The 26,054-nt window shown below is 31.3% G+C and overlaps 1 protein-coding gene across 1 annotated transcript; it reads left to right on the top strand.

The window, feature by feature from the left end:
- Positions 1-26,048, top strand: LOC134706943 (signal transducer and activator of transcription 1-alpha/beta-like). Its single transcript, XM_063566325.1, has 18 exons — positions 1-135; positions 950-1,095; positions 1,830-2,004; positions 5,071-5,160; positions 6,308-6,385; positions 8,269-8,362; positions 8,811-8,950; positions 9,775-9,926; positions 10,459-10,614; positions 11,224-11,364; positions 11,975-12,275; positions 14,935-15,030; positions 15,404-15,539; positions 16,211-16,391; positions 17,067-17,239; positions 18,290-18,466; positions 19,633-19,693; positions 22,207-26,048. The coding sequence occupies exons 2-18, from the start codon at positions 956-958 to the stop codon at positions 23,249-23,251; spliced, it is 3,336 nt and encodes a 1,111-aa protein (XP_063422395.1). The 5' UTR covers positions 1-135; positions 950-955; the 3' UTR covers positions 23,252-26,048.
- Positions 26,049-26,054: the final 6 nt, after the last annotated feature.

Here is a 26,054-nt window from a genome sequence, read left to right on the forward strand (position 1 = left end):
TCGGTCTTAAAATAGAATTCTGCCTTTACAGAAAGTTTGTATTGACAAGAAAGTGTCGACATTATAAAAAATCCACATCGGATCTGATAGCATAAACAAAGAGTTGTAGCTGATGCTTCAAAAGTTACAGAGAACGTAAGTAATGACAGTAATGTTATTATTGATATTGTGTCATAAGCAAGTTCAAGTTTTATTCCCGAACATGATGATCAAAGTACTACAGACTGCAGTACTGTCAGTTTAGTCAATAGTACATGTATGTATATTGTTTAATTTTTTGGTCACATGAGACTTATCTATTACTCAACAAACAAATGTGAAACTAGGATTTTTAAAAAGGGGGGGGGGGTCTCAAATTTGACAATCATTAGGGACTGTTACAGTCCAAATAGGGCTTTCCTTAATCTGCCTCTGACAATGATGCCAACAAAAACTTTGAGCATACTTGCAAGAGTATAATGGTCCAAAACATTCAGTAAACAGAAAAAAAGGGGGAAATAAGGGTAGACAAAGATAGACATGCAGATTAACTTTCTCCTCAATTTTTGAACCCTCTTGCTGCTGACTGTTTTTCAAGGTTGCATTTCATATGCCGTAAAATATGACAGCTCATTGTCTGTGATGGAACATTCCAAACAACAGCGTCATTCGATATGTGACATCACAACATAATGACAGTTACATTTGGGACCCATTGGATAAAAAATCACACTGTTTAATCTTCGGCCTTTTAATTGAAAGAGATACAGCATTGATAAGAAGCTTGCATATATTTTAACCATGGACATATGTGTCCCTCCTGCACTGCCAGACATGTGGACATATGTGTCCCTCCAGCAGCAAGAGGGTTAAATAATGTGGCATACATGTTCATGAATGATAATATATTAAGTTACTTGTGCTTACTACCACATCATAATCTATTTTAATTAGATCTTCTGACTTTCAGATAACCATGGCTAAACCAAGTCAGTTAGACTTAGTGTATGGACTCTGTAAGAACAAAGAGTTTAGATCCCAATGGCAATGCTTGTATAATTCAACAATGATGCCTGTGAGAATCCATTGTAAAGATCTATTTAGTGATAATATATGGTACGTATTTATACATTATAAGATAAGTACAAAGATTTTTGAATTAATATAGTCTGTAATGATCAGTTTCAAGATATAGCCTTACATGTACTTCCAATATACATGGTATATATGTAGTTGTTTTTTTATTTGGTCGGGTTGTTGTCTCTTTGACACATTCCCCATTTCCATTCTCAATTTTAGTTTCAAATATTGAAGTATGTTTTTTCATGATAACTTTAGCAAGCTGCAACATTACTTAAATTACCATAAACAGAACACTAGTAAAAAAAGCCCTGTCTTATATTCAAGTATAAAAATTGTGCCATGTTATTGAATAACTCAAATATTGGATGATTTTTAGTTTGCTGTGAACATGGTAAAACCCAATTATTTTTCACTAACATGACTTTTTTCACTCATAATAATACACCATTTACCTAGAGGTTTGTAATAATATTATAATTGACTTGTCAGTGTGCTGTTTTGGGAGTAATCTGTTGGCTGAACTTTTATTTGACAATCATTTTGTCCATCAAAAATATCTTTGCAATAAAAAAGAATACAGTCCTCAAACATTGTCAAAAAAAGAAATCTGTAAAATTTGTGTCTTCTCAAAGCCAAGTTTATTTTCAATGAATCTTTTCATAAACATTATATTACAAGAACTTGGAATGAACCACAAATCAACTCTCAAGTTTATACTGTTATTTTTTAGTATATTTAAATAGTCTGATGAGATTATATATTTTTAGGCAAGATGTTGTAAAATACCAAGTAGATGGTCAAATTGAAGTGATCCAGAAATATTCTGAGGAACTTCTGAATGAAGTTGTCAAATATTTTGATGACAAGATTCGAACATGTGAAGGAGGACTGTGTATGGTCTCTGAAAAAATGCAATATATTGTCACTAGAGATGAATTGAAGGTAAAGTTATTACTTTAAAATGCAGATCAACTTATGGGTTATTGAAGTTTGAAATATCAAGCGAAATATCAATCATAAATGTAACCCAACCAGTTAAACAGTGGCTTTATAGAGATAGAGGGATGTAAATAATCTAATGCTAAACATCATGATTATCAGATCCAATAGAAACTTTTTCTTCAGAGGTAGTGAAAGGGGCATTAAGTTTTACCCTTGTCAATCTGTATGTCAGTAAGTCCCATAATTGGTTTCTGCTTAATATGCCTCAACCAAATAATATGAAATTATGAAACATGTACACTTTTTGGGTAGTGTCGTTTTTAGGCAGTTAAGCTAACTTTTGCGAGCACCCTGGATTTGTGTGCTACCCATTAAATGCTGAAATACGTGCCATTGTTATCATCTAGCTGGCTACTTTATTATTTATAACTTTTTGGACAGTTTTTTCATACTTTTCATTCTGGACTACAAAAAATATGACCAGAAAAACCTTAAATGATCATCGTTTTTCCCAAAAGTTTTGAAGTTGCACAAAGGAAGGAGAGCACATTAGGAATCCTTATGTAGATTATTATCCCCTGAGCTTTTGGCTATAAAGATGTCAAAGAACAAATGTATGAAATATTTAATCGCCGAAAATCTCTAAAGACAAGTAGTTAAGATTACTCAAATTGCAAAACTTGTAGGAATATTGTTTGTCGTCAATACGTAGTCAACTACGTATATATACGTCAGTAGTCTATTAATATAAGTTCAACTGATCATGTTGGCGGCAATTTTGAATTAGAAGACAAAATTTTCGTATCTTTTTAATTTGGACGCAGGGGTTCAAATTAGCGATGGTCCAAGGTCTGTGATCTTCCACTTTTGCAGTCAGACTTTCTACTTAATTACTAGCTACGCCTGACAGACCTTGAAAGAAAATTAAAAAAAATAATTTGCAAACATTTTTACCAAAGTTTCCTAAAAAAACGATCTCAAACTTATTTTCATCTTAACTATTCATAACAGCGATGTTCAATTTGTTCAACCGCTAGCTTTTTACAGAAAATCGCCGATAAGTAATGTGTAAATCTGAGTAAAATCGTATCTCACTTTCTGTCAAAACAACATTATCAACAAAATGGCTGCCGCGAGATTACAATATCGGATCCGATTCCGGGAGCGGATAAGGGTACTCCCGGGTTTTGGGGCTATCAACTAAAAAAATCCAGACAGGTGACAAAATACATCTATGGATGGTAAATATTTTAAATATAAACACTAGAATTGAAAACCAAAATTGTGTAAAAGAAAGAAAAAGCAGAAAATATTTTGTACACCAATTTTAATGTCAAAATCCAATACAAGTGACAGCTGGGAACAGTTTATCTAACAATATATATGTTCCTGGTAACAATATATTTTTTTTTTATCAGTGATAGATGTTGGTAATGCATGTCAAATGCTTTTCAAGTTAAACATATTACTGCAATTTCAACGGGAATAAGAAGATGGGACAATATAACAAATCATATGAAATATAGGTGGATTTTGTTGGGGCCACTCTACCCCTTTCTGTTTGAGAATTTATAAAAGTCGAGATCCACAATCTTAAACAATATATATTTATTTATGGGACAATATTACAAATTAAATAAATTATAAGGGGGTCCTTATGGTCACTGTATACCTTCATGTTTGAGAACTTGGAAAAATTTGAGATCATCACCCCTTAACCATATATACTCATGTATAAGATTATATAACAAATCAAATGAAATATAGGAGAAGTCCCTGTGGTCACCCTATCCCTCATGTTTAAAAACTTTGAAGCAGTTGCGGATCCCCAACTCTAAATTATATGAAATATAGGGGGAGTCCCTGCAGTCACCTGATCATGAGAAATTGGAAACAGTTGAAATCCCCACCTTCAAATTAAACCATATATATTCATGTATGAGAAGTAATCAAATGAAATATAGGGAGAGTCTTTAGGGTCGCCCTACCCACTCCTGTTTGATAACTTTGAAACAGATGAGATCCCCACCCCTCAACCATATATATTCATGTATTGGACAATATAACAAATGAAATGAAATATAGGGGAAGTCACTGGGGTCCCCCACCCCTCCTGTTTGAAAACTTGATAACGGTCGAGACCCCCACCCATAAACCATATATATTCATGTATGGGACAATATAAAAAATCAAATGAAAAATGGGGGTAGTCCCTAGGGTCACCCCACACCCTCTTGTGTGTGTTTTGGGAACTTGTAAAAGATTTAGATACCAATGCCTAAACCATATTCATTCCTGTTTTTCATTTCAAAAAGATTGAATGACATACAAGGTCAATCTCATAGGCCACAAATATGCATATCACTTTGCTAGACCCTAACACCTGTCATTTTATTCCAAACTTAGACATCATGGACTTGGGGTGAAGGTGGGAGTCATTTACATTTACTATGGACAGGTCAGTCAGACCTCATCATTGAGACCTGTAGTAGTAAACATTTGTCTGATTTGTGTCTCATAACTTTTGTACTGTAATACACAAACTCAGTTTTCTTTCCAGGGAAGCAAGTCCATTTATACTTTTACAAGCTCGTACTAAAGTCAACTTGAACTACTAACAGTCAACTAATACGAACAATTACGCTAAACTAGAAGAACTGCAATCATTGCAAATTTGTACCACTGCTGACTCATGAAAGACTCATGACCATTCGTGGTCATGTGCGTTGCTATAGAAAACCTTGATAAAATATGAATTATTTGCCTTAATGTATAATTCATTAAATGAACATAAATGCACAATTATATATGAATGTTTAATATTAGTTCTTTTAAATCTTTTTTGGTGTACGCTTTTGAAAATATTACCCAGAATGCATTAAATTCTGAAACAGCGAATTTACACATGCTTTTCTAAATGGAATACAAAATAAAGTACAGTTTACTTTACTGATAATTATTTGTATGCAAATATTTTTACTTTTTAGTTTTATATTTATATATAGAAGTCTATAAAAAGTAGCTATCAGCAAATCTGACTATTTATAAAGTTTAATTTATTTTTAGAAAAAGTATGGAAATGAGCCATACCGATTTATTGAAACTTTGGTCACATGTCTGAAGGAGGAAGAGGTGTTGATTGATCATTATACAAAGGTAATATAATTGGTTGTAAATGTTAATTTACTTTGTTAAGTTTACATGTTATATGCAATTTGATCGTGTTAATATCAAAATATTTAAAATCTAAACTTCAGAATTCTTTTGACATGCCTTTTGTATGGTTTAGATTCAGTTGGAAAAAGATTTCAATAGACCTTTTAGAACAAATTTGTCATAATAAATTAACTTCAAACTTTAATTGAATTAAAATTCAAATCTTTATTTCTTATTCATACAGGATCATTCACACTTTCATGCCAATCTTTCTTGGTACACTCACTCTGATTGTGGTCTTTGTTTATGTGTGTATGTGAAGGAGAAAAAGTTTCTTTCTTAAAATATTTTTAAATCTGTACCAACCATACAGTATCAATTAACTAAATTTGGTATGCAGATTCATTATACATGTAACCTATACATCAGTGCTGATAAAGTGAGAGTACCAGAAATAGCTTTATTTGGACACATCTAAAAAGTAATTGTTCTTTCAGATTTTTATGTCCCTGCAACAAAGTTCTCATGGACATATATTATATAGAAGTTTTACACTTATTCATTCCGTTATTTTGCAATGAATATAAACTCTTTTTCTAAATGTCTTTAAATATTTTGCTGAATTTTAGTTTGTGAGTCTACTATAATGAGTGACAGGACAAGTTTACATTCAGTTCTGCTCAAAACAGTGTAGGAATAAGTTAAATCATGGATAATTTTGAATTCTGGAAAATTGATAAGAAATGATTCTTGAAAAATAACCCAATTTATGAGGGTTAGTTACCTTATACTGAAATATTAGTAAAATTTCAATTAACGGAAGTCATACCCACCTGTCTTACCCCTTTTAGTTTTGTTAGTTTTTATCAAAAATTATTTATCAATTTTCCAGAATTCAAAATTTTATCAAATTCTAATACTTCCTTGTTTCCATTAATTTTTCCTGAATTTTGTGAAAATAACAGATATACCAACTTTCGTTCTTCAATTTCCATCTCCAATAAACGCTTCAATGCATTCTAAAATTTGGAGTGTTTGATACATTTTTTCTGTAAATAGTTTTCTAATTTAAAATAACTTTTGACTCTCTTCAATTTTTTGTATGATTCTGAACATAATCAAATATGCATCTGTTTTTTTACTTCAGCCAAATGAAGAGGAGCTCAAGAAGGAAAATATAACTCGAACAATAAAACTCTTGGAAGAATCTGAAACATTTGAACGGGTAATAACTGAAGTTTTTGTACTTTGAATGAGAGTAACATGTATAATAAATGCATTTAGATAGTTTTTCTTTTAACTTTAATCTTTTCTGGCTTGGCAGCAGTACACGATTGATGAAAATATAGAGAACTATTTCTGCCGATAGTAATAGACAAATTACAAGTTGGATCTATAGTTTTATGAACATCTAAATATTACTTTAGGGCTTAGTTGAAACAAACGTGTTTATCAATAAGGCTTTTTTTTATGTATTTCTCTTGAACTTTTGTGCTGACCTAACAGACAGTGTTGGCTTTTTTTGCTTGTTTCATTTAAAAAATACTGTAAATCCTGATTTAAGTTACAAAAAACAATTTAAGAATTCAAGTATATTACATGTACTTGAATAGTTGGGTTTTTATACGACCGCAAATTTTGAAAAAATTTTCGTCGTATATTGCTATCACGTTGGCGTCGTCGTCGTCGTCGTCCGAATACTTTTAGTTTTCGCACTCTAACTTTAGTAAAAGTGAATAGAAATCTATGAAATTTAAACACAAGGTTTATGACTATAAAAGGAAGGTTGGTATTGATTTTGGAAGTTTTGGTCCCAACTGTTAAGGAAAAAGGGGCCCAAAGGGTCCAAAATTAAACTTTGTTTGATTTCATTAAAATTGAATAATTGGGGTTCTTTAATATGCCGAATCTAACTGTGTATGTAGATTCTTAATTTTTGGTCCCGTTTTCAAATTGGTCTACATTAAGGTCCAAAGGGTCCAAAATTAAACTTAGTTTGATTTTAACAAAAATTGAAACCTTGGGGTTCTTTGATATGCTGAATCTAAAAATGTACTTAGATTTTTTATTATTGGCCCAGTTTTCAAGTTGGCCCAAATCGTGGTCCAAAATTAAACATTGTTTGATTTCATCAAAAATTGAATAATTGGGGTTCTTTGATATGCCAAATCTAACTGTGTATGTAGATTCTTAATTTTTGGTCCAGTTTTAAAATTGGTCTAAATTAAAGTGCAAAGGGTCCAAAATTAAACTAAGTTTGATTTTAACAAAAATTAAATTCTTGGGCCTCTTTGATATGCTGAATCTAAACATGTACTTAGATTTTTGATTATGGGCCCAGTTTTCAAGTTGGTCCAAATCAGGATCTAAAATTATTATATTAAGTATTGTGCAATAGCAAGTCTTTTCAATTGCACAGTATTGTGCAATGGCAAGAAATATCTAATTTCACAATATTGTGAAATAGCAATTTTTTTTTTAATTAAGAGTTATCTTTCTTTGTCCAGTAAAGTAAGCAAGAAATATCTGCAAGAATTTTTTTTAATTGGAGTTATCTTTCTTTGTCCAGAATCAACTTAAATCTTTGTTATATACAATATACAATGTATATTCACTTTTTACTACCAAATGATAAATTTAAATAATCTTTACCATTCAGTGATAACAAGCAGTTTTTTTACATCATGTATTTAAATGAGTAGCAATTGTTGCAAACTCCATTAGAATATTTTAATTGAAATTAGTTTTGGAATAAGGGAAAGGGGGATGTGAATAAAAAATTGGGTTAAATTTTTCTCATTTGAAATTTCATAAATAAAAAGAAAATTTCTTCAAACATTTTTTTTGAGAGGATTAATATTCAACAGCATAGTGAATTGCTCTAAGAGAAAACAAAAATTTTAAGTTCATTTGAATACATTCATTCTGTGTCAGAAACCTATGCTGTGTCAACTATTTAATCACAATCCAAATTTAGAGCGGAATCCAGCTTGAATGTTGTGTCCATACTTGCCCCAACCGTTCAGGGTTCAACCTCTGCGGTCGTATAAAGCTACGCCCTGCGGAGCATCTGGTTTATTTTCACATGTTTTTTTAATATTTTTACAGAACCTTGAGAAAAAGGTCAAAAACTTTATTTCTTTGTTGGAAGAAGAAAAACAGAAGAGTAGAGAACTTGCCAAGAAAGAAAATGATAAACATGGTATATATGGAATTTAATATTTTGCTGATGTGCCATAAATCACCTATGTTAACTTTTGTTACAACATGTATTTTAAGCACCATATTTCTAAGGCAGTTTCTGTTTTCTTGACTTAGTAATAACAGTAGACATCATATAACTGTGTATTCACTTACATTAATGGAATACCAATCTTCAATGATTTTGTTGGTAAATGTAAATTTAGATGTTCAACAAAGTGCTTAATATCTATAGGTTTTTGGCAGATATAAAGCAAAGATTTCTACCTAGATTTCATGGCTTACGAACAAAGTTTCAGTTATGTTTAAAGTTATTTTACCATGTTTTTTCCTTCTTAGATACATTTCTTTCTTGTTATGATATGACTTTTTCATTTCAAATATTGGCTAATAATTGCATTTCAAAGAGGATGTATTCAAAAATATGTAAGTTTTTTTTTATGTAACAGAGGCACAGAACATGTCAGAATCATCAAGACGAAAGAATGGTGTCAATTCTGGTAATATATTGGACAAGTTAGATAATGATATGATTGGGATACAGAGAAGATTAGTTGAGATTGAACGGGAAACGGACAGGGCAAAACATGTAAGTTCTAATATTGTAATGTATATTTATTAAACCACCGCTAAGAACGGAGGGGGCACTGGTTTATGTTTTCCATTCTTTTATCCTTCTGTCTGTCCATCTTTACAGTTTTGATTCAATTTCCATAATCTACAAATCAGAGCTACTAGAAATTTGGTATCAAGCTTAATGAGACCATACTTAATTTTCAACTATTGAATTTTAGTTTCATTACTTATATTCCTGCTGTTAAATTTTTATCACATTTATTTTATGAACTACAAGTCATATTACCCTGAAATTTGGTATCATCATTCATCACATATTATATATGGATATTTGGATATCACATTTGATTAAGAAATATTAGAGAACAGAATACTCCTATTTCTAGAATAAGAAACAAATTTCAAGTATTTGCAGAGCCTTTTGTGTTTGTATAGACTGCAATGCTGCCAACAATGTGGTGGTGGTATGCTATAAATACTTCACAGAAGTTCTTAAAAAATAATAAATGTTGAAGGGTTGATAATGGCAAGTTTTGACCAAAAATTCAAATTCAGTCTCAACCTGACTGAACACAAGTGCGGTTGTTTCCATTTTAGACCCCAAAACATCTAATAATTTGTGCAAGTCTTAAATCTATGATTACTTCAGTAATTTTGCATGAATTGATGTTACTTGTCCTTGATGCATGTTTGTTCTTATTGTAAAAAAACAGCCCATACTTGTGTATCAAAAAATATTTCATCATTTACTGTATTGGTTCTGGTATTCATTTATTTAAAGTTAAATCTGTATGAATGTGTGAAACCATTGATAAGAGTTATAATTTTTTTTTCTAGGCCATCAAGGATGCGTTAAGAGATTTTCTAACCAGAGGAACAGAATTAAAGAAAACATTTTTAGAAGTGATAACTAAATGGAAGAAACAATCAAAGTCTAAATATGTAGCACTAGTTGAGACTGACTACCCACTCAAAGAAATGGAAGATAGGTAAATACAATCAGTTTCATTGATTGATTGTTGGTTGCTTTACGCCGCATTAGCACCAATCAGTTTCAATAAAACAGTGAAAAAATACAAGGAATCTGATCTTTTCTATATAAAACAAAATGTATTGCAGAGTCAGCCAACAGACAAACCTTTTAAATTATTTTGAAGAATTCACTTATTTTTTGTATAAGTAATGCCATGAACAAATATTTTTTAGTCCCTTTTCAATTGTGTAGTTTTTATGGGGAAAAATTGACTAGGTTTTTCTTTAATTTATTTGTTTTTGGTTTATAACCCTTTATCAATTTAAGAATTATTATATATTTGAAGTTAATTACCTTTCACTATCTTGTATGGGTAAGGTGACTTACAGCATCTTTTAAACAATTTAAAGAAAAAGTCATCTTTGAATGATTTACTAAACCCTGCTATTTATCAGACTGATATGCTTGCTCACACCGTACGACTGGTTAGTAAGCTTAATTACTGTATTCAAATAACTTAACAACATATTGATTGCTGATAATTGAAGGTGTAAGAAGTATGGAAAGCTGCTGTACCATACTCTAGAATTTATCCAGGCAGATTTACTTGTGCTGTCTAATTGTAAATGGGATATGGAGATAGATGTTGACCTACAAGACATCATCAACAATCTGTGCAAACTGTTCGAAGAAATCTGTCAAAGGTATCACTATATATTAGAACACTGGTTTTATTCTTCAAAAACAAAAAACACTTTCCAAACTTATAAATAGATGGAGGGGGCAGGACCTCTTTCAGAACGTCGGGATCAGGTGTTTTTAAGGTTAGGATTTCAGGATTGATCCATTCAGGATCTGGGAATTAGTCTTTCAAATTTCATGATTTTAAGCCCTGAATTTCAGGATCAGGACCCCTCCGACCCCCAGCCCCTATAAGGTATACCTGTCCACTGTGAAAGAAGCAGGTTATGTTTTGATATCCTTTTTTCCTAGTAACCCCAAGTGGCCAGATCATGTTTAAGGTTAGAAACCTGAGGCAGAGGCAGGCCGCCCCATTTGTGGGAAAAGTTGGTTGATTAAAATCCCCTCCCCTTCCCCTCTATAAAAGCCTGCAATATGACAAATGTAAAACAATACAAGAAGTCTAATGACATGAATGAAAATAATGTTCATCAATTAAAAATACATCACACACTTATTATAATCTGTCAAAACTTTTTTTTTGTACAATAATTTTGTACTCAAATATTCCTTTCTGCCGTTGTTTGTCTGATAGAAAACAAGGAGACAATAATTTCCACTGGTTTTTTTAGCACATTTCTGGTTACTGAACAAACCCGTCATCTCATAAAAGTAGAACTTGGGTCAAAAAAGAGGACAAAGGAGGCTGCAGAAGATGAAGAAACTAAGCCAGGAAAAACTTTCAAGTGCCCAAAATTTACTGCTACTGTCAGGTATTCTGATTTATATTTACATATTGTTAGGTTTTCTGCTGATTGATAATTGATATATTTAGACAATTAGATTAATTTTCTCGCTTGAGTTGCTATTTTACCTATGTTAATTTCATTGACAATGGGCATGTGCACCCTTAGTTTCTAGGGATAATTTTTCATATAAATCTACTGGGCTGAAAAACGAAATTTTCAGTCATTGGATCAAAGGAAAAATTCGTAAAATAGTGATAATGTTAGATATTAGCTCATAGTCACAATATGACCCTTTTTGACCAGTGAGCACACAGAAAAATTTCAAAAAATCTTTCTGCTGTGTCAAGCAGTAAATATTTTAAAATTTTAATACTGTAAAAAGCTTATAACAGTTGATGGATTGAACTTGTTATTAATTCTTGATAGAAATATTAGTTTCTTTCATATACCAACGAACAGAAAGTGGACTTGTTCAGGAAGGGTCAAACTTATCTAAGTCAGATTGAACTTGATGGTATTGATAAAAAGTCCAGAGTTATTAAGGCTAGGTCAAACATTGTTTATCAAAGTTGGCAATGATTGTTTAATGTAACTACTGAACAATAGCTATTAAATTTTGAATTTCCTCTTGTAGATTAATAGCTACAGAATGTTTGGGTGGACGACAGAAAGTTACAGCTCACTTCTGTCATGAAGATTCTTTGAATGATATTCATCAACGAAATGCTTGGGAAGAATTACCAGAGAAGAGTTTTCCATTGCTTAATAAAGGAAACTCCAGAACAATGCCATTTGGACAGCAGGGATATGCTACATTCAGGAACTTGGAGTTGACCGACTTCAAGAGGGATCAGGATAAACATGTCTGTGAAGAGAAATACAGAATAGTTTTTGTGACAGAACAGATTGTTGCTGGTAAAAAACTTGTATTTAGGGTAAGTTGAAATCTCTATTACATGACCATTTTTGTTTTGCCATAATTTGATCATAGACATCTGTTTATTTTGAAAATGGCCTTTCCATCACTTAAAATCATTTTAAAAAAGTTTTATTTGTATATTGTGTGTGTCAAAGGAGTAGGTCCAGTAAGACCCCCTTTTGGCCCCAAAATATAGCAGTTTTACAAAATTGTTAAAATGTACTTTTACTTTATTTATTTGACAGTAGAATGCTTCTGCTACATAAATATGACCTGCTTTTGACAATACGATGTACATTTATTGAGTATTAGCACCATTAAGTCATGCTAAATTACTGAAATCTTAACAATTCTAGCATTTTGGTTAAATTGTAGACGGTTTCCGTGTAAAACGAAAGTGGCCGCATTTGTGTTCATCCAAAATATTTGAATGTAAGTTGTATTTGATGATAATACATAACATATATAAAGGTTTAGGATGAACATGGATGAGGCCACCTTCATTTTTAACCAAAACTGTCTTAAAAGTGACATTTTTATGCATATTTGGTAGATTTTTCATATTTGACCTTGAATCGGAGCGTTTTTAATGACTAAATTAGTTTAAATCATTCACATAAATTAATTGAATCAAATCAAATAGACACTTAAGTGTTTATAAAGTGGTCAACATCTTTCGTCAGATGAACCTGAAATTTGAGGCCAAAATCGGTCCTTACCGGACCTACTCCTTTATCATAAATAAAGTGGTTAATTAAGTAGTTTTACAATTCTATAAAAAGTCAGCTTAACCCTTTACTTTTTTAACATAGAGTAGGGTGCTCATTTTGCCACATCTTTTCATGTTTTCTACAGTTTATGTTCAGGTCTAAATGTTTTTGAAGTATACTGATATTTCTAAATGAAGATAACTTCAAATGAAAAATATTCTTAAACTTGAAAACGTATTTGCTTAAATATAATCATCTGAAAAGTTGGATTAAAGGGTGTTTGAAATTTCCTGTTGTTTTGTCAATGGGGGACACATATTCGCCATTTTTACACATCTATTTAAAACCAAAAAAAACGCAGCTTAAAACAACATTGATCAAATCAATTTTATTATCGATGAATAGCAGACATTTCAAAGGTGTTAAAAGAACTGAAATTAAAGGCATTCAGTCAAAGAATTACTTAGAAATACTTCTTTGAAATCGTGTTTTTCTTTAGGAAATTGGCCGAAAATTGTTATCCGTTTTTCGGTCCTTTTCAGAAGGTTCCGCAATTTTGTCTCAGTTTTAAAAAAAAATCATATTTGTTATATAATATCAATTACCGGTATAAGTCTTCCATTTCAGCCATCCATTGAAGCTTTTACACCTTAAAATCATAAAACGGCGAATATGGGCACCCCACTTTACTTGATTCGCAAAGGATTTTTCCAATAAAAAAAAAATCATCAGGTTTAAAGTATTAATGCATTGCATAAACAAATATTTCATTATGGAGGAGAAGGTTAAAGAGAAAATTTATTAGTAAAATTTTACTTTATTTATATTTGAATTAGCCGCAAGTATTAAAAATTAAGACATTGATGTATTTAAAAAAAAACTATAGATAATGTTTCAAATGAGAGGGTATTTCTCAGCTGAGATGTAGCAGAATACATTATGAAGTTTGAAAGGCCATCGATATTCTGTTAATCACTTTTCATATGACTGAGCAAAACCTATATCAACTGAGTAGCCTGATATGAAAAACTATTTAAAAAAAAGAACATCTTATTAAGCATCAAATCATCCTGATTCTAGAAATGTTGTGAATAAAATTAAACAGAGAATATCAAAGATCCCCAATGAACAACAAGTGTTGTTTTTTTTTTAGATCACAATCCTCTCAATTTTAAATCTTAATAAACAATAATGATGACAATGATAGTTCTTTATTTAAAGAGGTTATTTAGTTAGCTTTAAAACCAATCTTCACTGAGACCTTCATGAAGTACATTAAGATATATCAAAGAAAGACTTACAAAATGATCAATCAACACATGTAAGAAAATCAAAAGAGATTTTTTTTATTAAATATACAATTTTCAAACACTTAAATGAAATGAATGAATGCAAAGGGTTGAGAATGAATATGCAATAAAAAAAGAAATAATATAGACAATGCACTCATTTCATTGATACCAATTTAAAAGAAAAACTGAAGTACAATCACAACCATAATAAACAATACATTTGCATTGATATTTTAGGCCTGACAATACTATCTATGAATCAAGCTATCTTTAACAGACTTGTCTTGGCTATTTAGTACCATAATCTATAAATTGATTTTATGCCCATGTCCTCATTAAAGGGGGCAATAAGTGTTACCATTTGTCTGTCTGTAAGCCCATCCAAACTTAAGTTTCAAATGTAAACCAACTTTAACTGTCATAGAGTTATGCCCCTTTACAAAAAAATATAAGCTGACTTGTCGTTTCCATTCTTTTGCTTATGCTTCAACCAAATGTTATGAAACTTATACACCATTATTGCCATAAAACTTAGATCCAGTGTGAACTAGGGTTGCATCTCTTTTACCGTCTTGAGTTATGTCCCTTTACAGAATTTTATCCAAGCTGGGGCATCCCCTGTATGGGACACATTCTCCATTTAATTTTATCTAATATGTTTTCTTTTTTTCAGACCATATCATTACCAATAATCATAACAACTGGAGCCAGCCAAGGATCAAATGCCCATGGTTCTTTGTTGTGGCAGTGTTTTAGTGTTGAAGATCTGGTATGTAAATTAAAAGTAGACACATTTTAAATTTATAGAAAACTGACAAATGGAAAAAATGCTGAACTTTTCATTTCCCTTGTCTAACTATAGTTTGCCACAACCAAATGTTATGAAAACTTATACACAATGCTCATTACCACGAAACACAGACCAAGTTTGAATTTTGGTGGTGTCAATATTAATGTTTTAGAGTTATGTCCCTTTACAAATGAAAAATTGCCGTAATATTGGTTTCTGTTCTGATATCATTCAAATGCAATAATTTAAAAGCTTGCCATATAAGAAATGTTAAAAATCCATGTCTTATTTAAATATATCATTTCATTTAAAGCTTTCAAGATAAAATATGTATCTTATATTATAATTGCAGATGGATTTTCCTCTGACCAGTCCGTCTGCCTTGCCTTGGTCTACTGTTTCAGCTATGCTAAACAGCAAATTCAAAACTTTAGATGGAAGGGATTTAAGACAAGATGAACTTATGCATCTAGCATCAAGGCTTTCAGGTTGGTATTTTTATGTTCATATTTTCATACTTATTTTCATGCTTCATTTATGGTTATTGTCACAAATTGAATATCTTTCAAGATTTTGTTGAAATTTTTCCTTCACTACTTGCAGTAGTTTTTTGCTTTATTAGAGAAACCAAAACTATTCAGTTCAGATTTGAAAGATACTATTTTAACAGGAAAAGATGATATTGCTAGTTTGCTTAATATTCTTCAGTTATTCAGGAATTGATTTACTTGAGCAATACCATTTTGAAATATTTGGAAAAGTATTTATGGTTTTAGTATACCTTGATGGGTTTTTTTTATCAACAATATTTACACAGAAAGTTTTGACAAAAGAAAAAACATATTATTCATAATATGTATTTTACCATCACCAAAGAGAAACTTAAGTTCACATGCTTCTTTATATATGACTTACTGTTGATTCATTTATTTTCGTTGGTCCAATTTTCGTGGATTAGGTAAAAGTTGCACGTTCCTGGATATTTAATTTCGAGTTTTGATGAAGTCTATAGAAAATTTTATCATTCGTTGATCATATAATTTCGTTGTTCACCTGTAACCTGTAGCAACGAAAATCCATGAAAATTGGTATCCAATTAAATTTAATGAATCCACTGGAAAAAGTGAAAATATGCATAAAATTAAGTCTTTTATTTCAGGATTACCAAAATCCAATATAACAGGTAAAACCGAGATACAGTTTAGAAAGTTCTGTTTGGATAAAATGATGGATGTTAAGGAATCCAAAGACGCTAAAAATAAATCAGCAACTTTCTGGATGTGGGTTCTCTCTGTTTATAATCTGACCAAATTCCATCTACAGGATTATTGGACTGAAGGGTATGTTGCTGTATATAAAAAAGGAGATGTGGTAGAATTGCCAAGAAGACAACTCTTCACAAGAGACCATATAACACAGAAATAAACAACTAGATGTTACCTTACAGCCTTCAACGCTGAGCAAAACCCGAACTGCATAGTCAGCTTTAAAAGGCCTAGAAAGTCTGTCTTGCATTGTATTTGTTAATGAATAATGTACTTCACAATAAATCTTTGTCTTTACTTTTTATAAAATTTTTATTCTTCTTGTTGGTATTATAAAGTAACATTTGCTATCATCATACAATGCCACAAAACTCTGAAATAGATAAGTTGAGAAACATTTATTTGATTCTTAGATCTTTTTTATATTATAATCTAGAAAAGATAGGCTTTGAGCATGTTCAGGTGAAAATTTGATATGAAATTGAGAAAGGAAATGGGGAATGTGTCAAAGCGACAACAACCTGACAATAATCCGACAATAGAGCAGACAACAGCCGAAGGCCACCAACGGGTCTTCAATGTAGCGAGAATTCCTGCACCTCTAGGTGTCCTTCAGGTCGCCCCTAAAAAATATGTATACTAGTACAGTGATAATGGACGTCATGCTAAATTCAGTATATGTATACATGGCCATAAAGTAAAAAAAAAATCATTGTACTATGTATTGTATTTTTGAATATTTTTTTACAGGTTAATTGATGGATTTTCCGCCAAAGAAGATTGTGAAATGAAATTAAAACTTTTAATGCCTTTTAAGAACTACACTTTTCTTCTGAGATTCTCAGACAAAGTCATTACAGATGGTCAAGGTCAAAATATGTGTGGTGCTGTTTCCGCGGCTTTTGTTTATAAAACTGAACACGGTAAGTAAAAGTTATGATTTGAGGTCACAGTGCTGTTAAAATTTATGCCCCATAGCAGTGGAGACGGGTCAATATGTGTTACCCTTGTCCATCCTTACGTATGTCCCTAACCTGGTTTCTATCCCTATCTTGAGGTGGCTCGGGCCTATTCGAAATTTCTATCAGAAGTGCTGTATTTTTTGTTATTTTATCCTTTACAGAAAGTGAATGAAATTGGTAAAAAAAAATGGGGGTCACGGACCATTTCAGCTCAAAATTTTAATTTTAAACAGGTATGTAAAAGGGACCATTTTTCAATGAAATGATAGAGGTATTGACATATTTTTATCAGAATATAAAAAAAAACGTTCCTTGAGACTTGGTCCAAAACTGTATTATAAAAAGCTGAAATATAGCTTCAAAGAATGAGCAAATAAAAAACAGGTCACAGCTAAGGAAAAAAAATATTTTGTTTTAAAACCAAAATTTGGCGGGAAAATGGTGAAAATGGGTGAAATGTCATTTTGACCCTTTAACAAATATAGATAATATCGAAAATATTCTATTAGTTACATAACTACAATGATTTAACATGTGTAATCAATCAAAATATTAAAAAAAATTATGTCGAATTTTACAACAAATTATTTTGTAATTTATGCGTGAAATTATATGCAGTCGATTAGTCTGAGCCACCTAAAGTTTGTTTCAACCAAATGTAAAAAAAAATATACATGATATTTGGTAAAAACAAAATTCAGATTGTGTTTGAATTTGAGTAGGATCACTTTAACAGTTTTACAGAACTATTTAGAAATATACATGTATAAAATTAAGTCACCCAGAGATTACATGTAGTTCACAGAATATTGATATGTGATAGTGCTATTGGACACATAATCCTGTTAATAATATTTTGTATTCAACACACATTCTATCAAAAATGTTCTAGGGAGAAAAAAAGAAAGAAGGCTTGAAATTAATGTACAGTATGTAATATTCATTGAAAGTCTAGATATTTTCAAATAAAACAAAGTCTCTGCAGTCAGAATTTTTTTTTGCTTCTTTCAGGAGAAATAAAAGTTGGACATGCAAAACCTTTCAAAGCTGACTCCTTTAAGAAGAAAACTTTAGCACAGTTGGTGAAATCTGTACATCTAAAAGAGAACAATGAAGAAGTGTCTTTACAATATATCTACCCTGGAGAAAGTAGTAGAGACGAAGCTTTTGCCCCATTTTATCAAGCCAGTAAGTGTTTTTACAATAGACGACTTTCAAGTTTGTTTCATTTCCACCAAAAACTTTGGTATTAATGAACATCATTTTTGTATTAAGGAGCATCTTCACATCCTTCCCATGTTGAGCTATCCGTTGAAAATATATAATGCTATAATTATTCATCAAATTAAATTATTTTTATTATACGATTGATAAACTACTGTCATTAGGGAACTGTGATTCAGTACCTACCAAACATAATATTTCTAGTTTATTCTGCATAACGACAATCATGAAAACACTTGATCAATGTTTAAAGTGAAGGGAAACAGGCAATTCCCTTTATCTGCTAAATGATGTCATGAAGCATGCATAAAATGATAAACTTTCTGGTGTCATCAGGTCAACTCTGTGTTTTTTTAAGATGTATTTTTGTTTGTATCAATCTGCTGAGTTCAGCCCTTTTCAACATATTTCTATAGTTTGTTCTTATGCTACGCACTGTCCCACTAATTCACAATAATGGATGGATAGCAAAAGATTGGCATAGTCAAGTTACAGTGCACAGTAAAAGATAAATAAAAAAAAAAATCAGCTTGCTATATATATTATGATTTGAGAATGTTGAATTTATATTACTTTGGCACCAATTTGAAAAACATTATTTATTGAAAAATGCTTCTGATCAACTGATTTAAACGTAGAAAAAATTGGAGACAAAACAAATAACTGTGTAATAAAAATGTATCAAAAATAGATCAACTGCCTTTGTGACTGCTTTAAAGGGAAAATAAAAATGAAAGAAGAAAAAAACAACATTTATTTATGAATAGTTCCCCTTTTAATTATTGTCACAGATTGTGTTTATGAAAATGTAATAGTAAAAGCTTAAACCTTAAGGATTGCCAATGCTGGAAAAAACCCACTAACTTCTTCAAAGGGATGTCAAGTGCTACAAATATGCATGACAATATATGTAAAAGTTCCTGTATTGTATTGGAAGCTTTAATGAAATAGATTTTGGAATTTTGGGTCCTCAATGCTCTTCAACTTTGTATTTGTTTGACTTTTTATCTGTTTTGATCTGAGCATCACTGATGAGTCTTATGTTGACGAAACATGAGTCTGGCGTATTAAATTATAAACCTGGTACCTTTGATAACTATAGAATAATACAGTTTTGACTTGATTTTTAGGTAGTAAAATGACAACTCCAGATTACCTGGATTTTGAGGAAAGATTATATGTGAGATTGAAGTAAGTAACTACAGTAAAATATATGAGAAAGATTCATGTTCATAGGTATGCTTTTGAATGAAAGAAAGATAATGTTTGAATTCTAGATATCGGAATTATAAAAATCCAATAAGAATTTTACAAAATTTCAACATGCTTTTTATGAAACTGGGAAAGTGCCAAGGGCAAACATGCTTTTAATTTTATGCCTATTTGTAGGTTTTAAATAGAAAGGTGAATTTTATGCAGTCAGATGGGACATATCTCTGTGTCAGCAGTTTATTTTTAGCTCACCTGACCTGAAAGGTCACCTGAAAGGTCACCTGAAAGGTCATGTGAGCTTTTTTCATCACTTGGCGTCCGTTGTCCGTTAACTATTACACAAATCTTCTCCTCTGAAACTACTGGGCCAAATTTAACCAAACTTGGCCAAAATCATCATTGGGGTATCTAGTTTGAAAATATGTCCTCTGACCCGGCAAACCAACCAAGATGGCCACCATGGCTAAAAATAGAACATAATAGAGGTAAAATGTAGGATTTGGCTTATATCTCTGAAACCAAAGCATTTAGAGAAAATCTGATCAGGGGTAAAACAGTTTATCAGTTCAACATATATCTGCCCTGAAATTTTTAGATTAATCTGACAATCCGTTGTTGGGTTGCTCATTTGTTTCCCCAAAATTGGTAATTGGGGGGGGGTCCAACTTTTTCAAAATTTTGAAGAAAAATCTTTAATTGCACAGTATTGCGCAATAGATTTGTAAGATATTGACATAAATGTTGTGTCAGAAACCTATACTAGGTAAAAAATTGGATCTCAATCCAAATTCAGACTGTATCAAGCTTGAATATGGTGTCCAAATTTGCTCCAGCTGTGCAGGGTTCAACCTCTGTGGTCGTATAAGGCTGTGCTCAACGAAACAATTTATTGGTTATTATCTTAAATATATATACTTGTAGATAGAGATAAACAGCAATAATGTTCAGCAAAGTAAGATCTCCAAATTAGTAAAGTGGTCAGTTGACCCCTTAGGGAGTTATTGCCCTTTATAGTCAATCTTTTTACAAAAATCTTCTCTGAAACTGCCTTTACAAATTTTACTAAACTTGTCCACAATCATCATTAGGGTATCTTGTTTACAAAATGTGTCCTGTGACTCCTCGTGCTAACTTAGTTAGCCGACATGGCTAAAAATAGTACATAGGGTAAAATGCAGTTTTTGGCTTACATCTCTGAAACCAAAGCATTTAGAGCAAATCTGACGGAGATAAAATTGGTCATTAGGTCAAAAGGTCAAAATCCATCTGCCCTGAAATTTTTAGCCCAATCAGGCAACCTGTTGGTGGGTTGCTGCCCCTCAATTGGCCGTTTCAGAATCTAAAGCATCACGGGTAATTTCATTGTTCGTATCCCACAGTGAAAATAACGTTACGTCATTGGTTGAATTACCATTGTTTATAACGTTTTAAACCAATCAAAACGCTTTGGTGTACACTTTTGAAAATATTACCCAGGATACATTAGATTCTGAAACGGCGAATTGGTAATTTTCAGAAAATTTTGCAGCTTTTGGTTATTATCTTGAATATTATTATACACTGAGATAAACTGTTAACAGCAATAATGTTCAGCAAAGTAAGATCTACAAGTCAATTGGCCCCTAAAGGAGGAATTGCAATTGATAGTCAGTAACTGTTTTTAACAATTTTCATCAATTTTGTAATTTTTTGTAAATTTTTACAAAATATTTTCCATTGTAACTACTGAGCCAAGTTTATTATAGATAGAGATAATAGAAAGCAGCTAGAATGTTCAGTAAAGTAAGATCTACAAACACATCACCATCACCAAAACACAATGTTGTCATGAATCCATCTGTGTCCTTTGTTTAATATGCACATAGACCAAGGTGAGCGACACAGGCTCTTAAGAGCCTCTATTTATGTTTGTGGAACAGCTCTAGATTAAGTTTTATTTAAATTAAGCTCTTCTGTATTAAAAAGGCTGCTATTATAAGTGTTATAGTTCAATACTGATCCCCTGCTGAACCATAGAGGGTTTGTAAAATCAAAAGGGGGTGAGGCTGGAGGCCAAGTTCACCCATCAATTGATCCATAGGGATCAGTAGTTAACTGTAAAACTAATTTATTGTACGCTAGACCCTTTCTGCTGTGTTTTGTTGAAAAGTAAATGAAACACAACAACATTGATATATGACGTCACCATTAACGCGACATGAACCCCCTATGTTTTTACCTACCCCCTATGGTCTCATAGGGGGTCACCATGTGACTGTGTTAAACCAATCACAAGGTGATAATTTACTCACTGTAGGATAAAATGTTAAGTTAACAAAAATGTACCATGACAATATCAATTTCAAACAAACAGTGCAAGAACCCAATGGATTGTTTAGGTTGTTAAAAATCTTATCAATTTAAAATTATAGTTAATTGGATTTGGTAATTGGTATTTACATTTCTTAAAATAATAAAACAAAATGTTTATTAAATTAAAAATCTTTTTTCAGTGGTTTGTCAATAGATGATAATACTGTGAAAGAAGAACCTCCTACTCCTAGTGACTTACCGGTGACTAAGAAGTCCAAACAGGAAACAGCAGCACCTACATATGCTTATAGTGATCAACAGATAAATGATATGGTAGCTTCTTATGAAGTTGACAAGTATGAACTGCCCAGTCCTTCATCAACCTTATATGGGGGAGGAGAGAGAAATAGTAATGAGTCTACGCCTATGTCACAGGAACCCAGTCCAGCATCTACATACAACATAATGTCACCTGACAGTGCTGTAATGAATGGAATGGGTTACTCCAATGGTTACCCAGTATTGAGTCCTCAAGGCTCATTGTCTAGTGGAATGGCTGCAGCAAGTCCACAGAGTTCTATTGACGAGTCCCAGGTTTTATCTCCAGAACAGGAAGCTAGTATCCCAGTGACAGTCTTGGATGAAATTGGAGTAAATGGAATTCAACCTGGTTTTGAACAAGTACTAACTGCTAATTGTACTTATGGTACACAAGTGAATGGAAACCTTTGTTATAATGTACCTGTCCAAGGTCTTGTTTATAACAGATCTCAAAGTCTCCCCGACCAACATCCTACTTTGATTAATTTGCTGAAGAACAAGGCATCTGTAGAAGGTCTCAAACAAAAGCTTTTATCTAAACATGCACAGGGTACTCAACCACCCCAGTACATTCCTGTCAGGGAAACCAATCAAATTGATTTGAACTCTGTTCAGAAAGAGCTTACTGCTGAACAGGTGGTGGACTTTTCAAATTTGATATCTTTTGCAGAACATCATCAAGGTGAAAACTTCGGAATACCTGAAGTAGACATACCAGCTGACTCCTTGGAAACCATCAATCAGTCAACAGACTTTATGATTACAGAAGAGAACAATGCCAATATGATACACACATTACAGCAAATGGTAACAGATCCTGAACAACTTCGTAATTTTGGACAATTAATGTCTGTTTTAACAGAATTTTACCCCCAAAATACTCTGATTTCGGACACACAAGACATGGAAAACCCTGATAACTAACACTTTTTGTTATTGTTAAAAAATTATCAACTTTATTTCTATTTTGTATGAATCATGAATATAACAGTAATGTGTTTTGGCTCACCTGGTCTATGTGAGTAATTGTCATCATTTTGCATTCACTGTTCTGACTGGCTGTTGGTTTCACAGTTTCATAATCTCACCTAAAACCACAGAGCTAGTTTAAACCAAACTTGCAAGGAATAACACATGGAAAATCTGTTTTCTATTGTCTCATTCATTCTGATTGATTGAAAATATGAAGGCAAATGCAATCTTTGATTAATAAAATATTTTGACACTTTATATATTTTAATTAAAACCAGTACATATGAAGTTGAATTTGTCAGAAATTATGCTATCTTTGGTTGAACATTTGAATTAAACATTAACCAGATGAGTGATTTGGTTGCCTAAAGCCTCTGTTATTATTCATTCATTCAAAGTACAAATGTATAGAAACATAAAGAGCTTTTTATAGTTTATATGTATTTAATGTTTGTTATCATATTCATATTGTTAAAATATTTTCAAAATTAAACAGTGGTTTTGAACAGCTTTCAAACTGGTTTATCATTTCTTTTTTTGTGTGTAAATTATAAAACCTTGCCTATATTACATTTTAGTTATTTATATAGATTTGTGCAATTTGGTCAGCATGTAAAATGTATTGAATTGATATCCACATAATTTTCTGTATTTGGTAGCTTCTGATTGTGAATTTGATTAATGCAAAAAAGGGGGAGAATAGATTTTGTTTTTGTTATAAGATCACAATAATTTGTTTTATCATTTTGTAAATAAGTATTTTTTTAGTTAGATTCATACCAAGTTGAATCCCCTATCTTTGCAAAGATATTATATTATAGTATTTTGGTTGACATTGAATAACTCCTTTCCTAGGAAGTAATGGAGTGGTGAAGTTGAATGAAATGTAAAGTTTTTTTATACATTGATACTTTGTTATTGATATTTTTGTTTTGTACAGTGATGTGTATTGAATTAGGAAGGATTATGATATTGTAAGTATATAGAAATTATGTTTTGATAGATTATGTACTAAAGGTATATCAAAAAACTTATTCAGGTAACATTATTCTATCATAAGAATATTTCTTGTCAGTTATTGTGTGAATATTTGAATGTTGTTGAAACTTTTGCTCTATGGATAATTAGAAATTGATCTCATTTGGATAATATGAAAGATAAAAGGGAAAAAGAAATAACAACAGTCCTATTTCATTTAAATAACTTTCTTACACTAGCAAACCTGCAGCAATTTTATATGTATATACACTGATATAAATATATGAATATGATGTTGATCATCCTACATGTGTAGAAATTATCATTATGAAAAAAAGATGAATACTGATCTCATAGATGTTTAATAAGCTCATTTTGTAGATTTCTCATTGTTTGTCCACAAGTTGCATATTAGTGTAATTTGTTGTGGTTTATCAATATTCATAAGAAGAATACAATTTATGTTCTATGTGCCATTTAAATACAGTAAATAAATAAAGATTTTTTTTGTAGGCTATTTCTTAAAATTCAGAAAAGGTATTAACAGGATATTAATTTTTAATATTTTCAGTGATTTGAAAGTACTTTTTATTATTGCTGCAAAATCTGTAAGACTTATAAAGTATCCAGTATTTGTTATTTAAGCTCACTTTAAACAAAAAAGAATGAAAAAAAAACCTACCTCAATGATGACACAAATGCCATATGTTGTTTCAGTATATTACATTTAAAAAGTATTATCTTAAAGACACATGTATTAGACGAATTATGTGTTATTTTAGTAGCATGTTATCAATCCTGGATAACTTAAGATCTTTAATGAATAAAACTTCATTTTGAACTCATAAAGGATCTTTTGGAAAATTTTCACTTTGTGTGCAAAATTAAAAGTAGATACCAAAGTCTACTTAATTTTAAAGATAAGAATTACCACAAAACTTTTCAGGTCAGACATTGGGGTTCATATTTTCAAAATTTGCCTGTTAATTTTCAATCTTTATTTCGTGTTTTGTAATAAAAAACATACATTTCATTATTTTTAAAACATGTCTATTAGTTAAATATTAATTTCATATCTTATATATATACATAAATATTTGTTATGAAGATGTAAAATATTGTGCCATAGTGAAACAGGAATATTGTTTATGTTCCATTGATATTCATTGTAACATATTTGTAAACATTACACATTTATCACAACAGTTTACTGTACATATATAAATTGTGGGTTTATTACACATTATGGACACAAGGCTTTTGATTTTAGAGTAGATACACATCTTTTGTTTTCTTGTGTTTGTGGGCTAATTACACATTATAGACACGAAGCTTTTAATTTTAGGGTAGATGCACAACTTCTGTTTTCCTTTGTAGCAATAGAAAATTATATCTGCTGTCCGTCCTGTGAATTCTTAGAGAATCTTAATTTCACAAAAATATCAACTCTGCCTATACCTTTTATTTGCTTTATTTATAATTGTTAATACCCTGATATCTTGTCTCTTCAATTTATCTCAATTGACAGCTGATTTACTTTATTTATTATGGATGATGAAATTATTGAAAATATCAAGGCAAAGTTATAGCAGGTGCTTGAATTGGTTAACTTATTAAATAAAATGTTTTTCCATCTGTTTGTTATGGTATATTTAAATAAGACATGCAATATTTTAGGGCATATATTTTTTATGTACATTAGTGATGGCTATATGATGCATGTTATTTGTTGTTAATTTTGATTTGTAAATAAAAAATCAATATTTGTAAACTTGAC

Source organism: Mytilus trossulus, chromosome 2 (assembly GCF_036588685.1).
Source record: "Mytilus trossulus isolate FHL-02 chromosome 2, PNRI_Mtr1.1.1.hap1, whole genome shotgun sequence".
NCBI lineage: Eukaryota > Metazoa > Mollusca > Bivalvia > Mytilida > Mytilidae > Mytilus > Mytilus trossulus.